The 19,996-nt window shown below is 34.1% G+C and overlaps 2 protein-coding genes across 3 annotated transcripts; both read right to left on the bottom strand.

Annotated features, from left to right (window-relative positions):
• Positions 1 to 60: 60 nt before the first annotated feature.
• On the bottom strand, positions 61 to 3,889 carry LOC21404094 (BURP domain-containing protein BNM2A). The gene is made up of 3 exons (XM_024171978.1): positions 3,785 to 3,889; positions 3,091 to 3,585; positions 61 to 297 (listed from the first exon to the last, which is right to left on the bottom strand). Exons 1-3 carry the CDS (start codon positions 3,887 to 3,889, stop codon positions 61 to 63), a joined length of 837 nt encoding a protein of 278 aa, XP_024027746.1.
• A 13,010-nt stretch (positions 3,890 to 16,899) lies between these two features.
• On the bottom strand, positions 16,900 to 19,733 carry LOC21404096 (BURP domain-containing protein BNM2A). Of its 2 annotated transcripts, none has more exons than XM_024172009.1 (3): positions 19,570 to 19,733; positions 18,817 to 18,927; positions 16,900 to 17,978 (listed from the first exon to the last, which is right to left on the bottom strand). In XM_024172009.1, exons 2-3 carry the CDS (start codon positions 18,913 to 18,915, stop codon positions 17,160 to 17,162), a joined length of 918 nt encoding a protein of 305 aa, XP_024027777.1. In that variant the 5' UTR covers positions 18,916 to 18,927; positions 19,570 to 19,733; the 3' UTR covers positions 16,900 to 17,159. The 2 variants fall into 2 exon arrangements, with proteins under 2 accessions (XP_024027777.1, XP_024027778.1); XM_024172010.1 differs by having other exon boundaries at positions 16,901 to 17,978; positions 18,823 to 18,927.
• Between the last annotated feature and the right edge of the window lie 263 nt (positions 19,734 to 19,996).

The raw sequence follows: 19,996 nt of genomic DNA on the forward strand, positions 1-19,996 counted from the left end.
GGATCGAAAGCTTTTATCGATTGTGCTGGTTCTAAAAAGAGCCTTATCGATTGTACAAAGTCACTTGGTACTAGGTGTAGGAACCCAAACAAGATGATCGGCCGGGAAGAAGTGACACACGGGAAAAGTCCCCGGTTCAATCCTAAGCACACGGAACGACACGTGATCACGGCTCCAATGTGAGGTATCCATGTGACAAAAGGCAACAGCTTCAACTTTATCTCCATTTTCACCCCCTAATGAGATTTTGTACACTTTGTTCTCACTCTCCTGGTAATGGCAATAGTATACTGCATGGTGTGACTTACCTTTGAGTCACATAGTACTACTATGTGTGTATTGCCTTTGAGTCACATAGTACTACTATGTGTGTATTCAGATTAATAAAGTGGAATTTTTTCGGTATTAGGTCTCGTCTTGTGTTGTCTTCCTTATGCTTTTTCAGAATTTACTGATAGAATCAGTTTTATTGAGTATTTTATATTGTGTACCACAGGATCATTTGCATTAGTATTGGTGTTTGTATAACATTTTAGTTGAATGAAATTTTATCCTTAAAAAAAGGGTAATATTCTTAAATAGGACGTAAAATTGAAAAAAAAAAAAAAAAAGAGTTAAGAGACACATTTCTTATTCTTCTCATATTAATGCTCTATATTCTCCTGGAGAAAATTAAGAAGCACACGACAACCTGTATATGTCATTGTATTTATGGCACAATTTTTTGCAAACAAATAGTTGAGAATATAAATTTTTTAAGAGTTTAATAAGCAAATGTTAGTTGAAGAAAACATACGAAAAAATATCAAATTTTGGAAAATAATTTTTAAAAATACAAAAATGCCCTTCACTAGAAATACCCCCTTTATCTCCTCCCTCTTCCTCTTCCTCTTCCTCTTCCTTCTCTCCTCAAAACCACAGACAGTGTGCCAGAATTGTGAAGTCGGTGACGGTGGAATCAAAGCTCGTGACGGCGTCGGCATTTCAGAGATGGCAGATGGCGAAGGGGAAGAGAGAGAGAGACATAGAGAGGGCGAGAAAAGAAAGATGCACACTGCACAAGGATAAAGAGAGGTGCATAAGATAAGAGAGAAAGAGGGAACCATAGAAAGAGAGCGTGACATATTATTAAATTTTAAGTATTTTTTATGGGCACTTTCGATAATGCAGTGTATTAAAATATTTAATTTAAGCTTTTCTGCTATTTACTAAACAATTCTTAATATCTTCTATTAATTTTAATTATCTTTCCCAAATACATTATTTCCGTCGTGCTCCCACTTTTTTGTCTTGAATTTATAGCATATTTTGTTGACCTTTTAACCAGCCACCAGCCACCAGGCCCAGTAACTGGTTGCAAACAGAGGCCCAGGCCATACCCGCTCACACTGTTTTGCGCGTGCACCTGGGAAGGTTAGCCCTCGGCTCATAAGCTGACTAAGGAGACGTTTGGTTCATTGATTTAAAATTATGATTCAGAATCATTCTCGGTTCACATGTATTTTTTGTGAAAAAAATACTATAACGAGTCACGAATTATGATTCGAATAATGACATTACATTGTTCCAAGCGCACTCTAAAATTCAAAGGAAGACCAAGTTGCAACACTTCTCATGTACTTTAAAGCTAATACAAATGTTTTGAGGATCACAGTGAAAAAAGCGAGTCTACTCTCTACAGTAGCTCATAAAGTCATCTATAATTATTTGTTCACTCAACTTTACTATCTTACGCGGGATCGCTAGTTGCCACATTTTCGCTCCATTTCAAACCTTTCGAGTCAGTAAGTTTTTTAATGTTTAGCCATTCCTCATCAATGAAACTTGAACTTTTGTCGTTTTTTTGCTTCCTTACTTATCTATTATAGCTGCGTAAACAAAAGTTCCTTTTTTTTTTCACTTTAATCACAAAATGCGATATGGCACTGGTCCCAAGTGATAATTTATCTTGAAGTTTTTTTTAATTGATTTTTTAATTTTTTGAGATGATCTGCCACCTACATATGTTATTGGGGCTATAGAGATTTGGCTGACATAATGCATCTGTAGGGTTTGTTGCTGCCAAAAGCGATTGTTATTTTTGGTTTTGAATGTAGCTTAAATCTATGGTTGAAATCTCTTTTATGTCTTGGTGATATAGATATTTTTGTAGCATATCTAATATGTCTTGGTTCCTTAGTTTATTGGCTAGGTCAGTTTGTTTATTTACTGTTCAATGTCTATAGCCTCTAAAATTGGAGTTATGGCCTCTTTTACAGTTACTTTATAAGTTTCTAAGCTTTATGCTTTCCTGGGGTTTATAATTAAGCATCCGTTGGTCCTTCTTTTTACTTTCACTTATTGGAGATCTATTTGTAGTTTGATCTTCTGACCCCAACTAATGATATGGCCTATGTAACCAATGCACTCCCTTTTTTTTTAATACTTTTTGGTAACGTGTTTTCCCCTTGCATCTTCATGTTATTTTCATTCTGGTTGTATGTGGAAACGTTCCCTCCCATGGTCTTTATGTTGTTATCTACTATTTTATATATTAATATAGCACACTGGGTTCAAATATTTACCAATATTGTATAGTTAAATGGCAGAGAATTCAAATTTTCTGTTATGAACCTTTATAAATATCAGAATGCCTTTTCTGGTTCTATTTCATTTTCACCAAAAAAAAAAAAAAAAAAAAAAGCCCTCATTGAGACTTTGTTTTTCTTGCATACAGAAATTCATAAAACATCAACATTGGCTTCTTCCCAAGCTAAATACAAACTCCAGAACATAAATTTAGCATTCATAATCCTTTTCACATACATTAACACTGCATTGGTCCTTAGGCAATACACACATAGTAGTACTATGTGACTCAAAAAAGTCACTTGGTACTAGGTGTAGGAACCCAAACAAGATGATCGGCCGGGAAGAAGTGACACACGGGAAAAGTCCCCGGTTCGATCCTAAGCACACGGAACGACACGTGATCACGGCTCCAATGCGAGGTATCCATGTGACAAACGGCAACAGCTTCAACTTTATCTCCATTTTCACCCCCTAATGAGATTTTGTACACTTTGTTCTCACTCTCCTGGTAATGGCAATAGTACACTGCATGGTGTGACATGCCACCATCTTGAGAGCCAATATCTCCTTAGGCACATCAAATATAGTGTAGTTTTGGAAAGTTGTACTTGACTTGGTCAAGAAGGTAGTTGTTACAACACTGAAACTCTCCTCCAACCCGAACGCGCCACGTACGAAATCGAGCATGGATTCCAAGGACGTAGCACAGAATTTGGTCTCCCCTTTGATGGGCTCAATCTCACACAAGCTTAGAGTGCTCTCCATGGCTTTGGCTTGTGGAGAGTCTTGAGAGAAACAGAAGAAGTTGAGAAGGTTAGGGAGCTCTTTCAATGAGAATGGAATTGAAGAAGCTTCATATCTGGCCAACAAGTGAGGAGAACTTGAAGGGTCTTTCTTGGGAAAGTAAATAGGTATATTTTGCCCCACTTTCATGTCCTTCAAAGTGAAGAAAATCATTTGGGAAGGGTCTCTTTGACTCACCCCTTTTTTGATCTCATCATTATTGATTGGGAGCTGCAAGTAATTTTATATTTTTCACTCATCTTCCTAGATTCACTACCATCAACAAGCTGCAAAAAAAGAAAAAGAGAAAAATGAAAAGAAGAGAGATCAGTAGCATAAATCTGGATACACATACTAAAATTCCAACTTTAAAAGAACAAAAAGGGATAAGAGAGTACTAAAATAATGATCAAGAAAGTTTATACTTTACCAGAACAACTAGTATGTGAAATAAAAGATTCCAAGAAGCAACTCCGAAACCGAAACGCGACTTTCTCGATCGGTTGCCGAAACTCCTTCGAATTTTTCCGCTCATATTCAACTTTTGAAAAGGTGAGTAGAGAAATGAAATGGATGAATTTATACTAGAGGAAGAAGATCTTTATAAAGGGAAAAACTGTTTTCAACTTGGTTGTGATATTTATAATTGTTGTATAGACACATAAGTTGGGCCTTGTGTTAGTAATAACTGTCTCATTTATGCCATACTACTAGAAAAAATTCTGATAGAAAAGAGTCCCTCACTAAATATATTCTGCACAAGGTAATTTAAAAACAAAAAAAGGAAACAGGAAACTCCATATTAGCTGTTTACAAAAAGTTAGTTTTTTTTTTTTTTTTTTTTAATGGAAAAAAAATAGAGAATGGTGAAGGAACGAAAGCCAGAAAAAAAAGAAAAAAATCTCAATTGGAAACACAGGCCCCACATCTCCTTTGGTGGCCTGCACTCGGTCAAATAGATGACAACCCGTTTGACACTCGATAACATCTATCTTAGATATATTTTACATAGAACTCATTACCTCTCTGGAAAGTGTATACAGTTGTTTCTATTTCCATTAATTTGTTTGCTTCAATTTTATATAAGGCGGCAATTTCAATCAGATTAAACAAATATTTATTATAAATCTTGGACAAAAAAATCAAGACTGATATAACAAGTTATTTATCTTAATAGTTCAATTATTGTTTCTATAAATAAATAAACACACACAAGAAGGTGTTTTTCGTGTGCTTTTTTCAGTTGGTGGGCACGTAACTCCGCAAAAGACAAAATTGAGCTCCATACAAGAAATACATTTTTAGCTCTTTCAGTTAGCCCTCTGCATGATCCAGTGTAGGCTTTCCTGATTAATAAGATAATAAACTTATTGTTAACCTCGATACCGCCTAAAATCTTCTTGATGTGACATTTAAAAAGATACAGATCTAACAAAAATCACACAATAATATAACAAAATGAAAAGAAATTTAAACAAATTACCACAACAGATTAAGATATGAGTAAATACTGCTAGGAAACGTGAGTTTCCTATATTATGGGCCACATATTTATTCCATAATTATATTAAGCTATTTAATTAATTGAGCTAATTAAGTGATCTAATTATGAAAATCTCAAATAGTCTTCTAACAGGGTATGTGCTGAATGGGTGGATACCCATATTGACCCAATTAGGTTTAATGTGAGCCTAATGGGGCAATATAAAGAAACTTAGGTTATGGTCCCCAATACGTCAAATCATTCGGCAGTTTTCAATCTTTCCCATCTAGAGAGAAAACACCCCATCACGGAACTAAGGAGATTTGACTGAGGAAGGTAATAACCGTTGTGCTCGTTGTCTTAGAGAATTCTACTGGAGATTAAGGCTGTACCAATAGAAAAGGTATTTGTTCTAACTTATTTTCTTAGTGATTTGGTGTGATGATTCTTGGAATGTAGAATATGGATTCAAAGATCCAACAAGTGGTATCAGAGCGGTCATCACATTAAATTAATGAGAGAATTTTTATCTCCAATAGGCATGAAGAATTATTCATCAGGAGATACGCCCATAGTTAAGGGAGACAAGTTTAGTCTCAGTCAGTGCCCCAAGATGAAACGCTCCATTCCGGAGGCGTTTCAGGGCTCTATTACTAAGAGAACTAATGCCAAGAAGTTCCTTAAAGAACTTGAGCAATATTTTGCCAAGAATGAAAAGTCAGAAACGAGTAACCTTCTGAATAAACTCATTTTCATGAGGTATAAGGCAAAATGGAACATAAGGGAGTACATTATGGAGATGTCTAACATCGCTGGGACACTAAAGGCACTAAAGTTAGAGCTGTACGAGGATTTTCTTGTGCATTTAGTTCTCAAATCTCTTCTTGCATAATACAGCCAATTTAAGGTGGGTTATAACATCCAAAAGGAAAAATGGACTGTTAATGAGCTCATATCATATTGTGTGCAAGAAGAGGAAAGACTTCAGCGAGATAAGACTGAAAGTGCTCACTTGGCATCAACCTCTCAGAATAAGAACAAAAAGAGAGCCATGGATACTGCAAAAGGAACACCCAATCAGAAGAAAGTAAAGAAGCGGGATGAGAAATTCACTTGCTATTTCTGTAAGAAAGGAAAGACTCTCATTATGGTTTGTTCTAAAGTTAATTTAGCTTTTGTACCTAAGGATACTTGGTGGGTAGATTCTGGTGCTACTACTCACATTAGTATGTCTATGCACGGTTGCCTGTGGAGCCGACCGCCAAATGATGCTGAAAGATTCATCTCTGTGGGCGATGGCAAGAAAGTTCCAATTGAAGCTCTCAGAACATTTAGATTATTATTAAAGACTGGTGTCTATTTGGATTTGATTGAGACTTTTGTTGCACCGTCATTTAGATGGAATTTAATTTCTATTTCTAGTTTGGACAAATCCGGTTATTCTTGTTCTTTCAGAAATAATAAAGTTAGTCTTTCTCATAATTTAAATGTTGTTAGTACTGGTTCCTTAATTGATAATCTTTGTATGCTTGATATTGTTACTGCTGATAATGAAATTTTGCACACTAGTGCACGAGGTACAAAGTGAAAATTAAATGAGAATTCTGTCACCCTATGGCACAAGCGTTTAGATCATATCTCTAAACAGATAATTCAGAGGCTTGTGAGTGATGGAATTCTTGGTCCCCTAGGGCTACAGACGTCTTAGAACTCATTTATACAGATATGTGTGGACCATTCCCTACGGCTTTATGGAATGGTCAACAATACTTCATTACATTCATAGATGATTATTCAAGATACAATTACCTATACTTAATACATGAGAAGTCACAGTTAGTGGACGTTTTCAAGTCGAAGTTGAACTTCAACTAGGTAAGAAAATTAAGGCTGCCAAATCAGATCGTAGTTACGAATACTACGACAGATATGACGGATTAGGTGAACAACGTCCAGGGCCATTTGTTATCTTCCTAAAAGAATGTGAAATCGTCCCACAATACACAATGCCAGGCAAACCTAGCATGAATGGTGTTGCTGAGAGACAAAACAGAACTCTTAAAGACATGGTGAGAAGCATGGCTAGTCATTCTTCCTTGCTTGAATCACTTTGGGGAGAAGCAGTAAAGACTGCAGTTTATATCCTTAACAGGGTTCCAAACAAAGCAGTGGCCAAAACCCCATATGAACTGTGGACTGGAAAGAAGCCCAATATTAGGCATTTACATGTTTGGGGTTGTCCAGTTGAGGCAATGCCTTATAGGCCAAATGAACAAAAATTAGACTTAAGAACGGTCAGCTGCTACTTTGTTGGATATGCCAAACGCTCTCGGGGCTTCAAGTTTTACAATCCCACTACTAGGTCCTTCTTCGAGACGGAAAATGCGAGATTCCTTGAAGATGTCGAGTTTTGGGGAGAAGATAAAGTAAGGAGTGTTGTCTTTGAGGAAGAAGATTACGTTTCTCTTCACAATATTGCTATTGTCAATGACCAGGCTGTAATACCAGCCATTGTTCAAGATGCAACTCTGGAATAAGACAACAATGAGGTTCCCCATGCAGCACCTATAGAGAAAACTCAACAACCTCAAGAAGTGCCATTAAGGAGATCCACAAGAGAAAGGACAAGTACGATTCCAGATGATTATATTGTCTTTCTCCAAGAACATGAAGATGGTGTAGGCTTAGGGGAAGATGATCCTATCAACTTCCAACAAGCCTTACAAAGTTCTAATGCTCAAAAGTGGATTTATGCCATGAAGGATGAGATGAAATCTATGAAAGACAATGACGTTTGGGATCTTGTCGAGTTGCCTAAAGGAACAAAACCCATAGGTTGTAAATGGATATTTAAGACCTAAAGGGATTCGAAGGGTAACATCGAAAGATATAAGGCTCGTCTAGTTGCCAAAAGATTCACTCAGAAGGAAGGCATAAACTACAAAAAGACTTTCTCTCCGGTTTCTTTGAAAGATTCTTTTAGGACAGTTATGGCACTTGTGGCTCATTTAGACTTAACGCTACATCAGATGCATGTTAAGACAACGTTTCTCAATGGCGACATTGATGAGATGATTTATATGGTCCAGCCAGAAAACTTTGTATCTGGAGATTCAAAGTCTATGGTCTGCAAGTTAAAAAAGTCCATTTATGGTCTCAAACAGGCTTCCCGTTAATGGTATCACAAATTTCATCAAGTTATCACTTCTTATGGTTTTGAGGTGAATGCGGTCGATGATTGTGTATATCACAAGTTCAGTGGGAGTCAATTCATCTTCCTAATTTTTTATGTTGATGACATATTACTTGCCAGCAGCGATATAGGCTTATTGCACGAAACTAAGAAATTTCTTACTAAGAATTTTGAGATGAAAGATCTTGGTGACGCCTCTTTTGTATTAGGAATTCAGATACTACGAGATCACTCTCAAGGTATCCTTAGGTTATAACAAAAGGGCTATATTGAAAAGGTTCTAGATAGATTTGGCATGAAGAATTGTTCATTAGGAGATATGCCCGTAGCTAAGGGAGACAAGTTTAGTCTCAGTCAGTGCCCCAAGAATGAACTTGAGATAAAGGAAATGGAAAAGACTCCTTATGCATCAGCAATAGGATGTCTAATGTATGCTCAAGTTTGCACTCGTCTCGACATAACATTTATAGTGGGAGTATTGAGCAGATACTTAAGTAACCCATGAGTGGATCATTGGAAAATAGCCAAACGGGTTATGCGCTATTTGAAAAAACAAAGGATTACATGCTCACTTATCGGAGATCAGACAGACTAGAGATTATTAGGTATTCTGATTCTGATTTTGCTAGATGCCAAGATAGTAAGCGATCCACGTCAGGCTATGTTTACATGATGGTAGGAGGAGCTATTTCTTGGAAGAGTGTCAAGCAGACACTCATAGCTTCTTCAACCATGGCTGTAGAATTCATAGCCTTTTATGAGGCATCTAATCATGGGATATGGTTGCGAAATTTTGCCATGGGACTGCGTGTGGTTAATGGTATTGAGAGGTCGTTAAAGATATTTTGTGACAATAAATCAGCAGTGCTATATTCTAATAACAACAGAAGCTCTACAAAATCGAAGCATATAGACATTAAGTTTCTTGTTGTTAAAGAAAGAGTTCAGAGTGGTCAGATTTGGATAGAACACATTGGGACAAACTCCATGCTTGCGGATTCGCTAACTAAGGGCTTAACACCCAAGGCCTTTCACGAGCACACTGCTCATATGGGTGTTATTTTATTTGAGAATACTATGGTTTAGTGGGAGTTGATTTTAATTTTAGATGTTCTATGACATAAACATTTAGTTGTTTATTTTCTGCAGAATAAAAAAGATGGATTTACAGTTTTATAATTTTCCCTCTGAATGTGTTAATTTTCTATTTGCAATCTTGCATTATGTTTTGAAAATTACGGATTGATCTCATAAAGAATAGAGCAGGACAAGTTGGAAATAGGCATGTTGGAGATCACATTGCATGTATTTCCATACCAGTCATCCATACTCGATCTATGTCATTGAATATGTTGGTATGGTGACCATGGGAGGTTTAGTTGCATTTGAGGGTGACAAAGACCGCCATGATCTCATGCTAATATAGGAGATGAACCAGATTGTATCTTAAGTGGAGACTAAGGATAAATAGCATACGGTTGCGCGCCTAAGGAATTATGTATGATATAATTATTTCAGGAATCATACGTAGTCCAAGTGGGTGATTGTTAGGAAACATGAGTTTCCTATATTGTGGGGCCACATATTTATTCCATAATTATATTAAGCTATTTAATTAATTAGGCTAATTAAGTGATCTAATTATGAAAAGGCCAAATAGTCTCCTAACAGGGTATGGGCTGAATGGGTGGATACCCATATTGATCCAATTAGGTTTAATGGGAGCCTAATGGGGCAATATATAAAGAAACTTAGGTTATGGTCCCCAATACATCAAATCATTCGGCAGTTTTCAATCTTCCCCATCTAGAGAGAAAACACCCCATTAAAGAACTAAGGAGATTTGACTGAGGAAGGCAATAACCGTTGTGCTCGTTGTCTTAGAGAATTCTACTGGAGATTAAGGTTGCACCAATGGAGACATGTATTTGTTCTAACTTATTTTCTTAGTAATTTGGTGTGATAATTCCTGGAATATAAAATACGGATTCAAAGATCCAACAAATACAACTTATCACCAACTCACAACTATAGAATGAGATCCGAATGGATAATTATTTTAATTCATTATGAAAATGCTAAAGCTATAGGAGAAAGAAAAGAAAACGAAGAAATCTTATTGGAAAGAGAAATCGCTATAAGAATCTTTGTCATTGGTGAGAAGGATCGCCAAAAGTGAGAATAGAAGAAGAGGAAAAAAAGAGGTCCTAGCTAGGGCTGGTTCATTGAAGAAAAATTCTTTTACACTATGGTATAAAACGTTTTAAACTTATATAATTAGATGCATGTAACGTGGATGAGTGTACGAAATATCATAAGACCGCGCTATGTCTATTTCTCTACTGATTTTTCATCATGATCTTCTGCATCACCCAAATCAGCCCACGACTCTTTAGAAATTAACGAAAGCCGATTCATGTTGAGGACTTAAGCTTTCTCCTCCATGGTCAATGCAAAGAGTGATCGAAGGTAATATTACTCAACATTCTTAGATAAAACCTCAATGTTGACTTCAGGTGGTGTAGTACTGTGAATTAAACTCGGAATGGAGTAGAAGCAAAAATAATCCGAACCTGAATTAATGAAAATGATTTGTTGATGAATAATCTGTTGTGTCAGGAGTTTGTGTCTCTTCTGAGTTATATGAATCTCCCGCCGTTTGATCATCAATATTTATTTGTTATATCTTAGGCCCCATAATGTTATTATCAACAACAGTATCATCATTCTGAAGATCAACGAGAGAATAGTCATAACTAATAAGAAGTGGTTTTGTTGAATCCACACAATTTCTGCTTCAGTTTTCAACTCTATTGAATATGTATAACGTTCAAATTAATGCATGTCTTTTTTTTTATTATTTAGAAAATGAGAATATATTCCAAATTAAGGAAATACAAACACTAATAATGACGCATATGGTCTCAAACTACAAGAAACCGCGCCCGTGGACAACGCCTATTCTGTCCTATGTTATCTTTTTCAGTATAATAAATCCAATCAAGAATACTAGCAACGAACGCTTTGACCAAAAAATCTTTTTGGATCTATGCATAGAATCGATGCATTCAACTCCCCCTTTAATTTTCAACTGTATTCCTCCCAACTAATGCGTGTTTAGGATCCATGCATGCAGAACAACAAAAAATCTCTTCTTTTTCTGAATATACAAATCTGATTGCTGTGGAAAAAACAACAAAGTAGCGTCTTTTTCTGTCTATTAATTAATTATAACGTTGATCAAGAAAGTTCTATTCAAGTACCAGGGGATTTTTGCTCGTACGGAATGTGCAGTTTCTGTATCCTTTCACTTTTCAGCGACAAAGATGGCGAATAAGTTTATCGTAAATGATCGCTTTCAACGGCTAACTTTATGCTTGTCAGTAGTAACGAGATGAAGATTTTCTGCGCCAAATTTTCTTGTAAATGATCACTTGCTAGTTCTATCTCCTGGTATTAAGTAATATATAGCTATGACAAGGTTCTGTGCTGAATCTAGTAGAATGTGATCATTAATTGAATAAGGATTGACAGGTGTTTTAAGGAAAAAAAAAATCAATATATGCTAATATCATGAGAACAACAGTGCTGAGCGCCATAACTTTTACAATGAAGAAAAAATGGACTGCGTATAAAATCTTTTCTCTATTAGTTCTTAATACTACTCGTCACGTACAGGTGCACTTTTCTTTGCAATATCAACAAACCAACACACAATAAGTGAATTCATTCATAATGGGAAAGGATATATAAGAAATCCGATCATCTGCGGCCTTAGAAATATTGGAAAAATTTTATTTTGAAGCCTATTCCACATTTAAGCCGATTTTAGTCACTATGATATTGAAGGTGATCTAAATGATTATCACGTTTATATTACATGAGCACCAAAGTTACAATAGCTTCCGTTGACATGCACATTACTTCTTGAGGCCATTTCTACAAATCTAGAACGTACACAAAACCCACTCTTACAAAATCGGCATATAAAGGAAGGGGATCTAAATGTTTATAAATCACTAATCATCTTATATTTATACCATAGGAGACTTTTGATGTCTAACGCCATTTACACCTCCCTAGTTTTTCTATTTATAATAATCAGCTAATTGTCAGAAGCCCTCAGATCTCCCTGCACAAAGTGTTATAATTTGAAGTAGCTAGTACCAAGATATTTGCAGTACATAATTCTTGTTTAGCATTAATACCGGATGAAATTATGTTCTCTCCAGTTGGTCATGAAGGTACAAAAGTGCGCGCAATGAAAAAATATTAATTTTCAACACGTGTTTTTTTTAGTTCCTAATATATATATATATATATATATGTGTGTGTGTGTGTGTGTGTGTGTGTGTGTGTGTGTGTGAAGATACGTACGTGGAAATCATTTATATTTGAGTTATATAGTTGAAATCAATAATATCGATGATTGTAATCACTACTACTATTGCCCAATTCTAAAATTGCCACCCTAAATCGCTAAAGCCTTTAGGACCCATTTGGGATAGATTGTGTTTGTACTTTTTAAGTAATAGAAACAGCTAAGTATAAGTTGGGGTCTTTTAATTAGTATTTGGATAGTGCCTGAAAAAGTACTGTTATGTCTAATAAGAGCTTTTAAACTTGTTTGGATAAAATAGTCAAAAACACTTCTTGTTATAAAAAGTAACGTAATAAAAGGATATGAATGAGATATTTAATTTGTTAATTGTTCACAAATAAAAGGTTAAAAATGTAAATAAAAAAGCTTTTCATAAACACTTTTTCATAAACACCAAAGAGATAACTAGTTTTAAAAATGCTAAAAAGTCAAAAGCACTCTAAGATTGGCCATCCAAACATGTTCAAAAGCGGCATTTGGACTAAATAAGCCAAACACAACTTTTTTTAATCCAATCCAAACGGGCCCTTAGGCTAAGAGTATCTCTAATGTAATACTATAATTAATGCGTCAATTGTAAGTTTAACATTTGAGTGTAAAAAACACTCTCCTGCAATGCTATTTATTGTGCCAAATTTCTCATATGTTATACTTTGTGATAAATGAAAAATTTGACATTTGATTACTATTGGTTAAAATGTTTACTTTTTTCATGTAATTGATGCAACTTTTGCATTTTTTAAGTATTTTAAAAATAAAAGTTTACACAACTTTCAAAGCTTAATAATTATAGGAAAAAGTATATTTAGCATTTCAAGTAGTAGTATGCATTAGAGGAAAAAGAAAAATAACATACCAAATCATACTTTTTAATGCTAAATATATAATTAGTATTAACATTTGAATTGTATAATATGGAAGGAGATTTATACCTATTAATTAATTTTTGGTGTCCCACTTAGTGTTTAACTAATCATATAATTTTGTCATAAAATTTATGAACAAGCATGGAAAAGATCAAGTGAAGAACATTTCAATTTTTTTAAATGATGTAGCATGATATTGTTGATTTAGACACTATATTTTTAAACACAAAAACTGTTCAGATAATGAGTCCTATGAAACGCAGATCGAAAATGAAAACAATGCATTTATTTCCCCTAAAAAGCCAGTGGATTCATTTTTCCTTAAAAAAAGAAAAAGAAAAAAGAAATCGTGTTTGGCCTATAAAAAGGCTATAACAATCAGAGTTTGGAGTATACGGCCTTTCAAAGTTCATTTGTATCTGTATATCATTTAGTTGGTGAAAGCAAAGGAAAATGAAGTCGATTTTTGCATTCCTCATTCTCTTCTCTATTTATGCATAATTAATTTCTCTCTTCTTAAGAAATTTTTATACATATTCTCTAGCTACGGAAAGTTCTTCAAAATACTGTTCTCCAACTAATTTATTTTTTTCTTAAAGATTAGTTCCAATTACTTGCTAAACTTGAAATGGATCAAAACGTATATTTAAGTCATTAGAGTATATATACATTTCAAGTATTTCCGTTTCAAGCCTAAATTTATACGAATATAACCAATATAATCGGCTGTATCAGTTATTTTCTCTCGTTATTTATTTATGAGAAAATAATTAACCAACATAGTTCATATACTTGTTCTTTGTATAATATTAGCAGATGGGCAATCTCAGCTATGCAAGAAAAGACGTGGGAGACTACTGGAAGAGCGAGACGAAAGATCAAGTAATGCCAAAAACAATCAGAGACGGTCTTTTCAATCAAGATTTGCCGTCTGATCTCCCCAGTACAACAAAATGGGACCGTTTGATTGTCAAGAACTTCGACGTTCGACCCAATGCTATCATATACCGAAGCCATTCCAAGCCTCAAGGAGAGAATCACATGATGCAATCTTATGAAGAACCCAAAGAACTTGTTAAGCAAACCACACGTGGCTGAAGCGGAATCACATATATACATAGCAAGATCCCATTATTATTAGACGACATGTCGTTTGAAATAGAAGGCTCATGCATAATTCTAGGCTAGCTACTGAATAATATCTTCTTCTGGTCGTAACTTTTTTTAATTTTTCATGATTTAGTGTTTATGTAGGTTGTTGTGCTTAGATCGTTTCCTGGGGTTCTATTCCCTTGTTTGATCTCTAATTCTAAGCAGCTGTTGTATGTTGAATCTATCTTTTATCAATCCCATAAATAATTTGCCATTGGCTAAAATATTCACAACTGTATGTTTAATTTTTTTTTTTTTTTTTTTTTTCCAAAAAGTATAGTTATACAAAAAGTATTACTTAAACAAAAAAGTATTTATTATCTTTCTTTCTCCTATATTTTGACAAGTAAATTAAGGAAAATTTTCTAAAAAGATTTTTGGTGCTTTTAATTCATATACTATTAACACTATGAGTTAGTATTTGATTTTTTTTTTTTTAATAAGAATGCTACAAAAAGGATCTCATATTTACATTTCAGTCAAAAATTTTTAAAATTAAAGATTTGTGCAACACAATTCACTGGATGGTATCCTAGTAGAATATTTTTCATGATATTCTACCAGATTATTTTTGTTCTCAACAAATATCGACAACCGTCTCTGGCACTAGTTGCTCGCGCCAGAGTTATATTCTGGTAGAATATTGAACAGTTTTACATTCCAACAGAAACTTTTTCTAAAGTCAACAAAGAAGGCTGGACATCTCTGACTCTAGTCGTCCGAGAGCATTCCAGCAGAATGTTTTTGATATTCTTTCATACTATTTTTATTTTCTTTCAGAATATTTTTTTAGAATTAACAAATTAAGATAGTCGGACGTCTCCACCTCCAATTGTCGGAGAATATTCTGAGAGAATATTCTCTTTCTTTTCTGATCCACTTGGATTTTCTCAAGAAATTCTGAATATGATCCAAGCAAGCTCTCAAGAAAAGATTTTTTTAGTAACCCTCTAGATTACATTGTAGTTTCTAGTACATTTTGGATGGGATGGATCCAATGCAACAGAAATATACAAGAAAACTATTCATAAATCCACTTCAGTGGCACTATATTTTATTCAGCTGCATATATGGCATCTTGAGAGGTTAAAATGAGGTCTTTTAAATGCTATAAATAATTCTCCGATTAAGCGCTCGAAAAAACATGAATAAGTACTTTAGATTCCTACAAGAATGAAATCTCTTTGATCAGAAAACTTCGCCTACATTTTTAATTTTCCACATATGTGATCCAGCCCAAACCTCTGCTGCAATCTCAGTATTAGTTTTTGGGAGAAAGAGAAAAATAGGTCTTGAGATGAATTAAAATTAATAGACTAATAGTTTACATAAGTTAATAAATAGGCCAAATCACTATTTTCGTCCATGACTTGTCTAGTTATAAACCATAACTTGACAAGTTATTGTCCATAACTTGTCTGGCTATGAACCATAACTTGACAAGTTTGTCCATAACTTATCTAGTTCTGAACCATAACTTGACAAGTTATGGCTTATTAATTTCTATAACTAAAAATTGGCCTATATACTTTCTTAAGCTTTTTATATTGGTCTATTTTCTACTATTTTCCTTAGTTTTTTAACTTAAAAACATTATGGGCCTTTGCTTTTGTTTTAGTAAGTAGAAAAAGAAAAAAAGAAAAAATAAAAATGGTGACTTTTCGAACCATATTTTTAAAAGAACTTAAATTAGTAAGCATAGTTTTGAAATTTTCTAATAAGTAATAAAATTGTTAAAATAAAGCCTATTAAACTCTGTTGTATGTTTAAAAGTCAGAAGAGCTTTTTAATTAAAGTTTTTCTGAAAAGCTAAGGCACGTTTATTTCGCTGATTCGAGTTTAGAATTTGAGTTTAGCTACAGTAAAAAGCTCTCAGAAACAGTCACATCTAATTTTTTTGCTACAGTAAAAAAGCTCTCACACAAAATCACATCTCAACTCGAATTACAAACTCGAATCAGTGAAGTGAACGGACCCTTAATACTGCATCTAATTACTTACCAAAGTGGCTTCTAGTCTTAGGAAGTCAAAAAAAAACTTCTAGGAAGCTCTGTCAAAGAGGGTCCTATCTACTGCTCAATGTATCTGACTGTGATTCCGGTTCTCAGCACAGAATTCAAATTTCAAAACATTCTGGATTACATGTATGTAAACAAATGAAGGTTAATCGTAGATTCTCGTATTAATATTTATCTAATATAGGTGTCTGCCATTTTAGTTCTTCAAATCTATATTGGAAGTATTAATTTCTTCGCCGGAACTTGAAGCTTTATAAACTCAAGGGTTAAAAAAGGGAAGGGATTTAAATTGCAATTAAGTCTCCTGAATAACTAGGTCTTTTTAATTTGGACTTTCGTTGGACCTTTGAGAAAACTGACAATCATATATAAACTAATTTAGCAGCACATAGTGGACTGAAATGGCTAAATTCCAGTTCAAAAGCCTGATTGTCAAAGCTTAATTTGAAGACTCTAATTATCATATAATTGTTGACTATATATGAAATATTTCATCTTGTACAAAAGCATATGCTCGTAAAGATCGAGAAACAAGCACTAAACAGGGTTCAAACTTCACAGTGGAGGAGTCTATTTTAATGGCAAATTTGACTGACATTATTTTTTGTTGTGTGCTTTAGAAGCACGTCTGCAGAACATTAAACATTTTACACTTATAAGCAAATACCACACTCATATTATGGGACACACTTATACCACGCTGAAATTAGTACTACATTGAAGTAGGGGAATTCGGAACCCACACAAGATGCTCGGCCGGGAAGAAATGGCACACCGGGAAAGTCCCCGGCTCAGTTTTAAGTATACGGAACGACACATGATTACGGCCCCACTGCGATGTATCCATGTGACAAACAGCAACAGCTTCAACCTTGTCTCCATTCTCTCCACCTAATAAGATCTTGTACACCTTGTTCTCACACTCTAGGTAGTGGCAATAGTAGATTGCATAGGGGTAAGGCAAGGTGTGACATGCCACCATCTTGGGAGAGAAAACCTCTTTAGGCATTTCCAAAATAGTGTAGTTTTGGAAAGTGGTACTTGACTTGGTAAAGAAATTAGTTGCCACAACACTAAAACTATCGTCTCCGAAAATGCGACGTATGAAATCGATCATGGATTCTAAGGAAGTAGCGCAGAACTTGGTCTCGCCTTTGATGGGTGGACTCTCACATTGCTTGAGTGTGTCCTCCATGGCACTGCCTTGGGGAGAGTCTTTTGAGAAAGAGAACTTCTTGAGAAGGTTAGGAAGTTGTTTTAATGAGAAAGGAATTGAAGAAGCTTCATCTCTGGGCAACAAGTGAGGAGAAGTTGAAGGATCTATCTTGGGAAAATAAATTGGCATTGTTTTGCCAACTTCCATGTCCTCCATTGTGAAGAAAACCATATTTACATTATTACTGTCCATGTGATGCATATGGGATTTGGGATGATCAGATTGATGATGATCATGATCTCCAATATACTCAGTATTACTACTAGGGAGCTGTATTATATTATTATCACTAGGGACATCCCTAGATTCAGTACCCTGAGCAATTATCCGCAGAATAATGATCAGTACATAAACCTAGACAAATATAAATATAAATATATATATATATATATATTTCTGTAGTTTTAATAGTTACTCTATTATTTGCGGATTGATGGATATCATTATTTGAAATGTAAGATGTTGATTTGACAGTTGTAATAAATTGGATAGTTGACTAAAAAAAATTTATGATAATTAATTAAATTAAATTCATATCACACTATATCATTAAATTTTTATATTTAATGGTAACCACTTATGGCAATATAACCATTGAAAACTCGTACATATATAAAGTTTATTGAAATTTTCACAATTTGAAAAATCGGACGAGATACGCAAGAACAAACTATTTTTACTCGAAATAATTCCATGTGAATTTCTATAGTAAACGGAATATACAGATTTGTGATGTCAAATATTGCAATTGAACCATATCGGTCATAGATTCATCTCATATATATAAAAACATTTCGAAACAAATAATTTTTTTCTTTCTTTTTTTGTTTTCAATATTTAGAATTTAGTAAATACAAATAGATTCTCCCTTATAAATCTACTTTGTTCTTAATCAAGTTAATTTATTATCCCTTTTCCAGACACGCACACATGCATTCTTTTCTTTTAGCTGGTGATGAGTATTACTTATTCAGCATATATCTAAATCATTCTTTCAGTTTCTTGAGCGTAAAACTCTAACTAATCTTTTAAAAATAAAAAAAAAGACTACTGTTCATGTGCTATACAGATCATATATATACTTGATTCTTCTCAATGGTTTTCAACTAAAGAACTTGAATTGGAATGAAATAAAATATGAAATAGTCTTAACTTTTACCAGGACAAGTAGCGAAAGAAGTATGATATGCCAAGAAGCAACTGCAAGATCCATTCTTCTTCTCCTGCTTGCACTCCTCTGATTAGCTCTCATATATTTCCACCCCTAAAAGATTTGCAGAAAGATTTTAATAAAGTCGTTTCACTTTTATCAAAACAATTGATATCTCATCTCAATGGAAGAAAACGGACATGAAAATTCATAAGCGGTACATTTTAGATACCAATCAAAAGTCATCTCGATTAATTTCATATATTAGTTTTGTCCTAACATATACATTATTTTTCATTTCAAAAAAAAAAAAAAGGAACAAACAAACAAACTTGTACATTATTTTAGTCGTAAATTTTAGGCCCACCTCTCGTATGCAATTTTACCCTCTTGTCTTCATGCAATAATTAATTTCCTCTTATTCTATATACTCTGTTGTAGGATCATTTTCATTTTGCCTCTTAAATTTAAAAATTCCTGTTTTATTTCATAAATTTTATATTAGTTTCATTGAACTATTTCTATTAAAAATTTCCATTAAAAACAAACGAAAAAAGACCATATAACCTCACCCAAGTCATTTTTCCATTTTTAACGGAAATTTTAATGCAGTGACTTAAATGAGCCAAATTCAAAAATCAAATGATAAAATGAGATAAGATTTATAAATTCACATAACAAAATGGAAAGGACCCTAAAATTGAGTTAGTACTAATAAAAATAATCCTAAAACAATTTGAGCTACGTAAAAAACACCTTGAATGTTTTTTAGGTATTGAAAATTGAAAGACGCATTCTTGAGATGGAAAACAGACTGTAAACATCAGAAGCAGTTGTTTATTTTAGAGACAAATCAAGGGTGAGCTTGATTTGTATATATTAATTGGGAATTTTTTAATAATCTCGCCCTATCATTTGTATTCCAGTTTAGGCCGTGAACTAATTAGGCCAATCTCTCTCATAAATAAGTTTACGACATTTACCTCGTGTTTTGCATGGCAATAATAATTCGCTTAAGATAATTTAAGCCACGTCAGAGCAATCGTCATATCACATAATCTTGAATATTTTGAGGAATTAAAAAATATTCATGAGATGTGACGTACGGTCCCATTAAGGCCGAGTAAAGGCAATGTTATTATTGGCCTTCTATTTTTAAAAATCATTCCCGTGAAATCACCAA

This window comes from Morus notabilis, unplaced genomic scaffold (assembly GCF_000414095.1).
Source record: "Morus notabilis unplaced genomic scaffold, ASM41409v2 Scaffold630, whole genome shotgun sequence".
In the NCBI taxonomy this organism is placed as follows: Eukaryota; Viridiplantae; Streptophyta; class Magnoliopsida; order Rosales; family Moraceae; genus Morus; species Morus notabilis.

Bases quoted from the DNA above. Each gene is read 5' to 3' on its own strand.
- LOC21404094 (XM_024171978.1), bottom strand. From the start codon at position 3,889: ATGAGCGGAAAAATTCGAAGGAGTTTCGGCAACCGATCGAGAAAGTCG. The intron at 3,586-3,784 runs GTAAAGTATAAA...AATTACTTGCAG, and splicing joins TTCACATACTAGTTGTTCTG to CTCCCAATCAATAATGATGA. The intron at 298-3,090 runs ATTGCCATTACC...GGTAAGTCACAC, and splicing joins GTCACACCATGCAGTGTACT to CATGCAGTATACTATTGCCA.
- LOC21404096 (XM_024172009.1), bottom strand. From the start codon at position 18,915: ATGAGAGCTAATCAGAGGAGTGCAAGCAGGAGAAGAAGAATGGATCTT. The intron at 17,979-18,816 runs GTTAAGACTATT...ATAATTGCTCAG, and splicing joins CGCTACTTGTCCTGGTAAAA to GGTACTGAATCTAGGGATGT.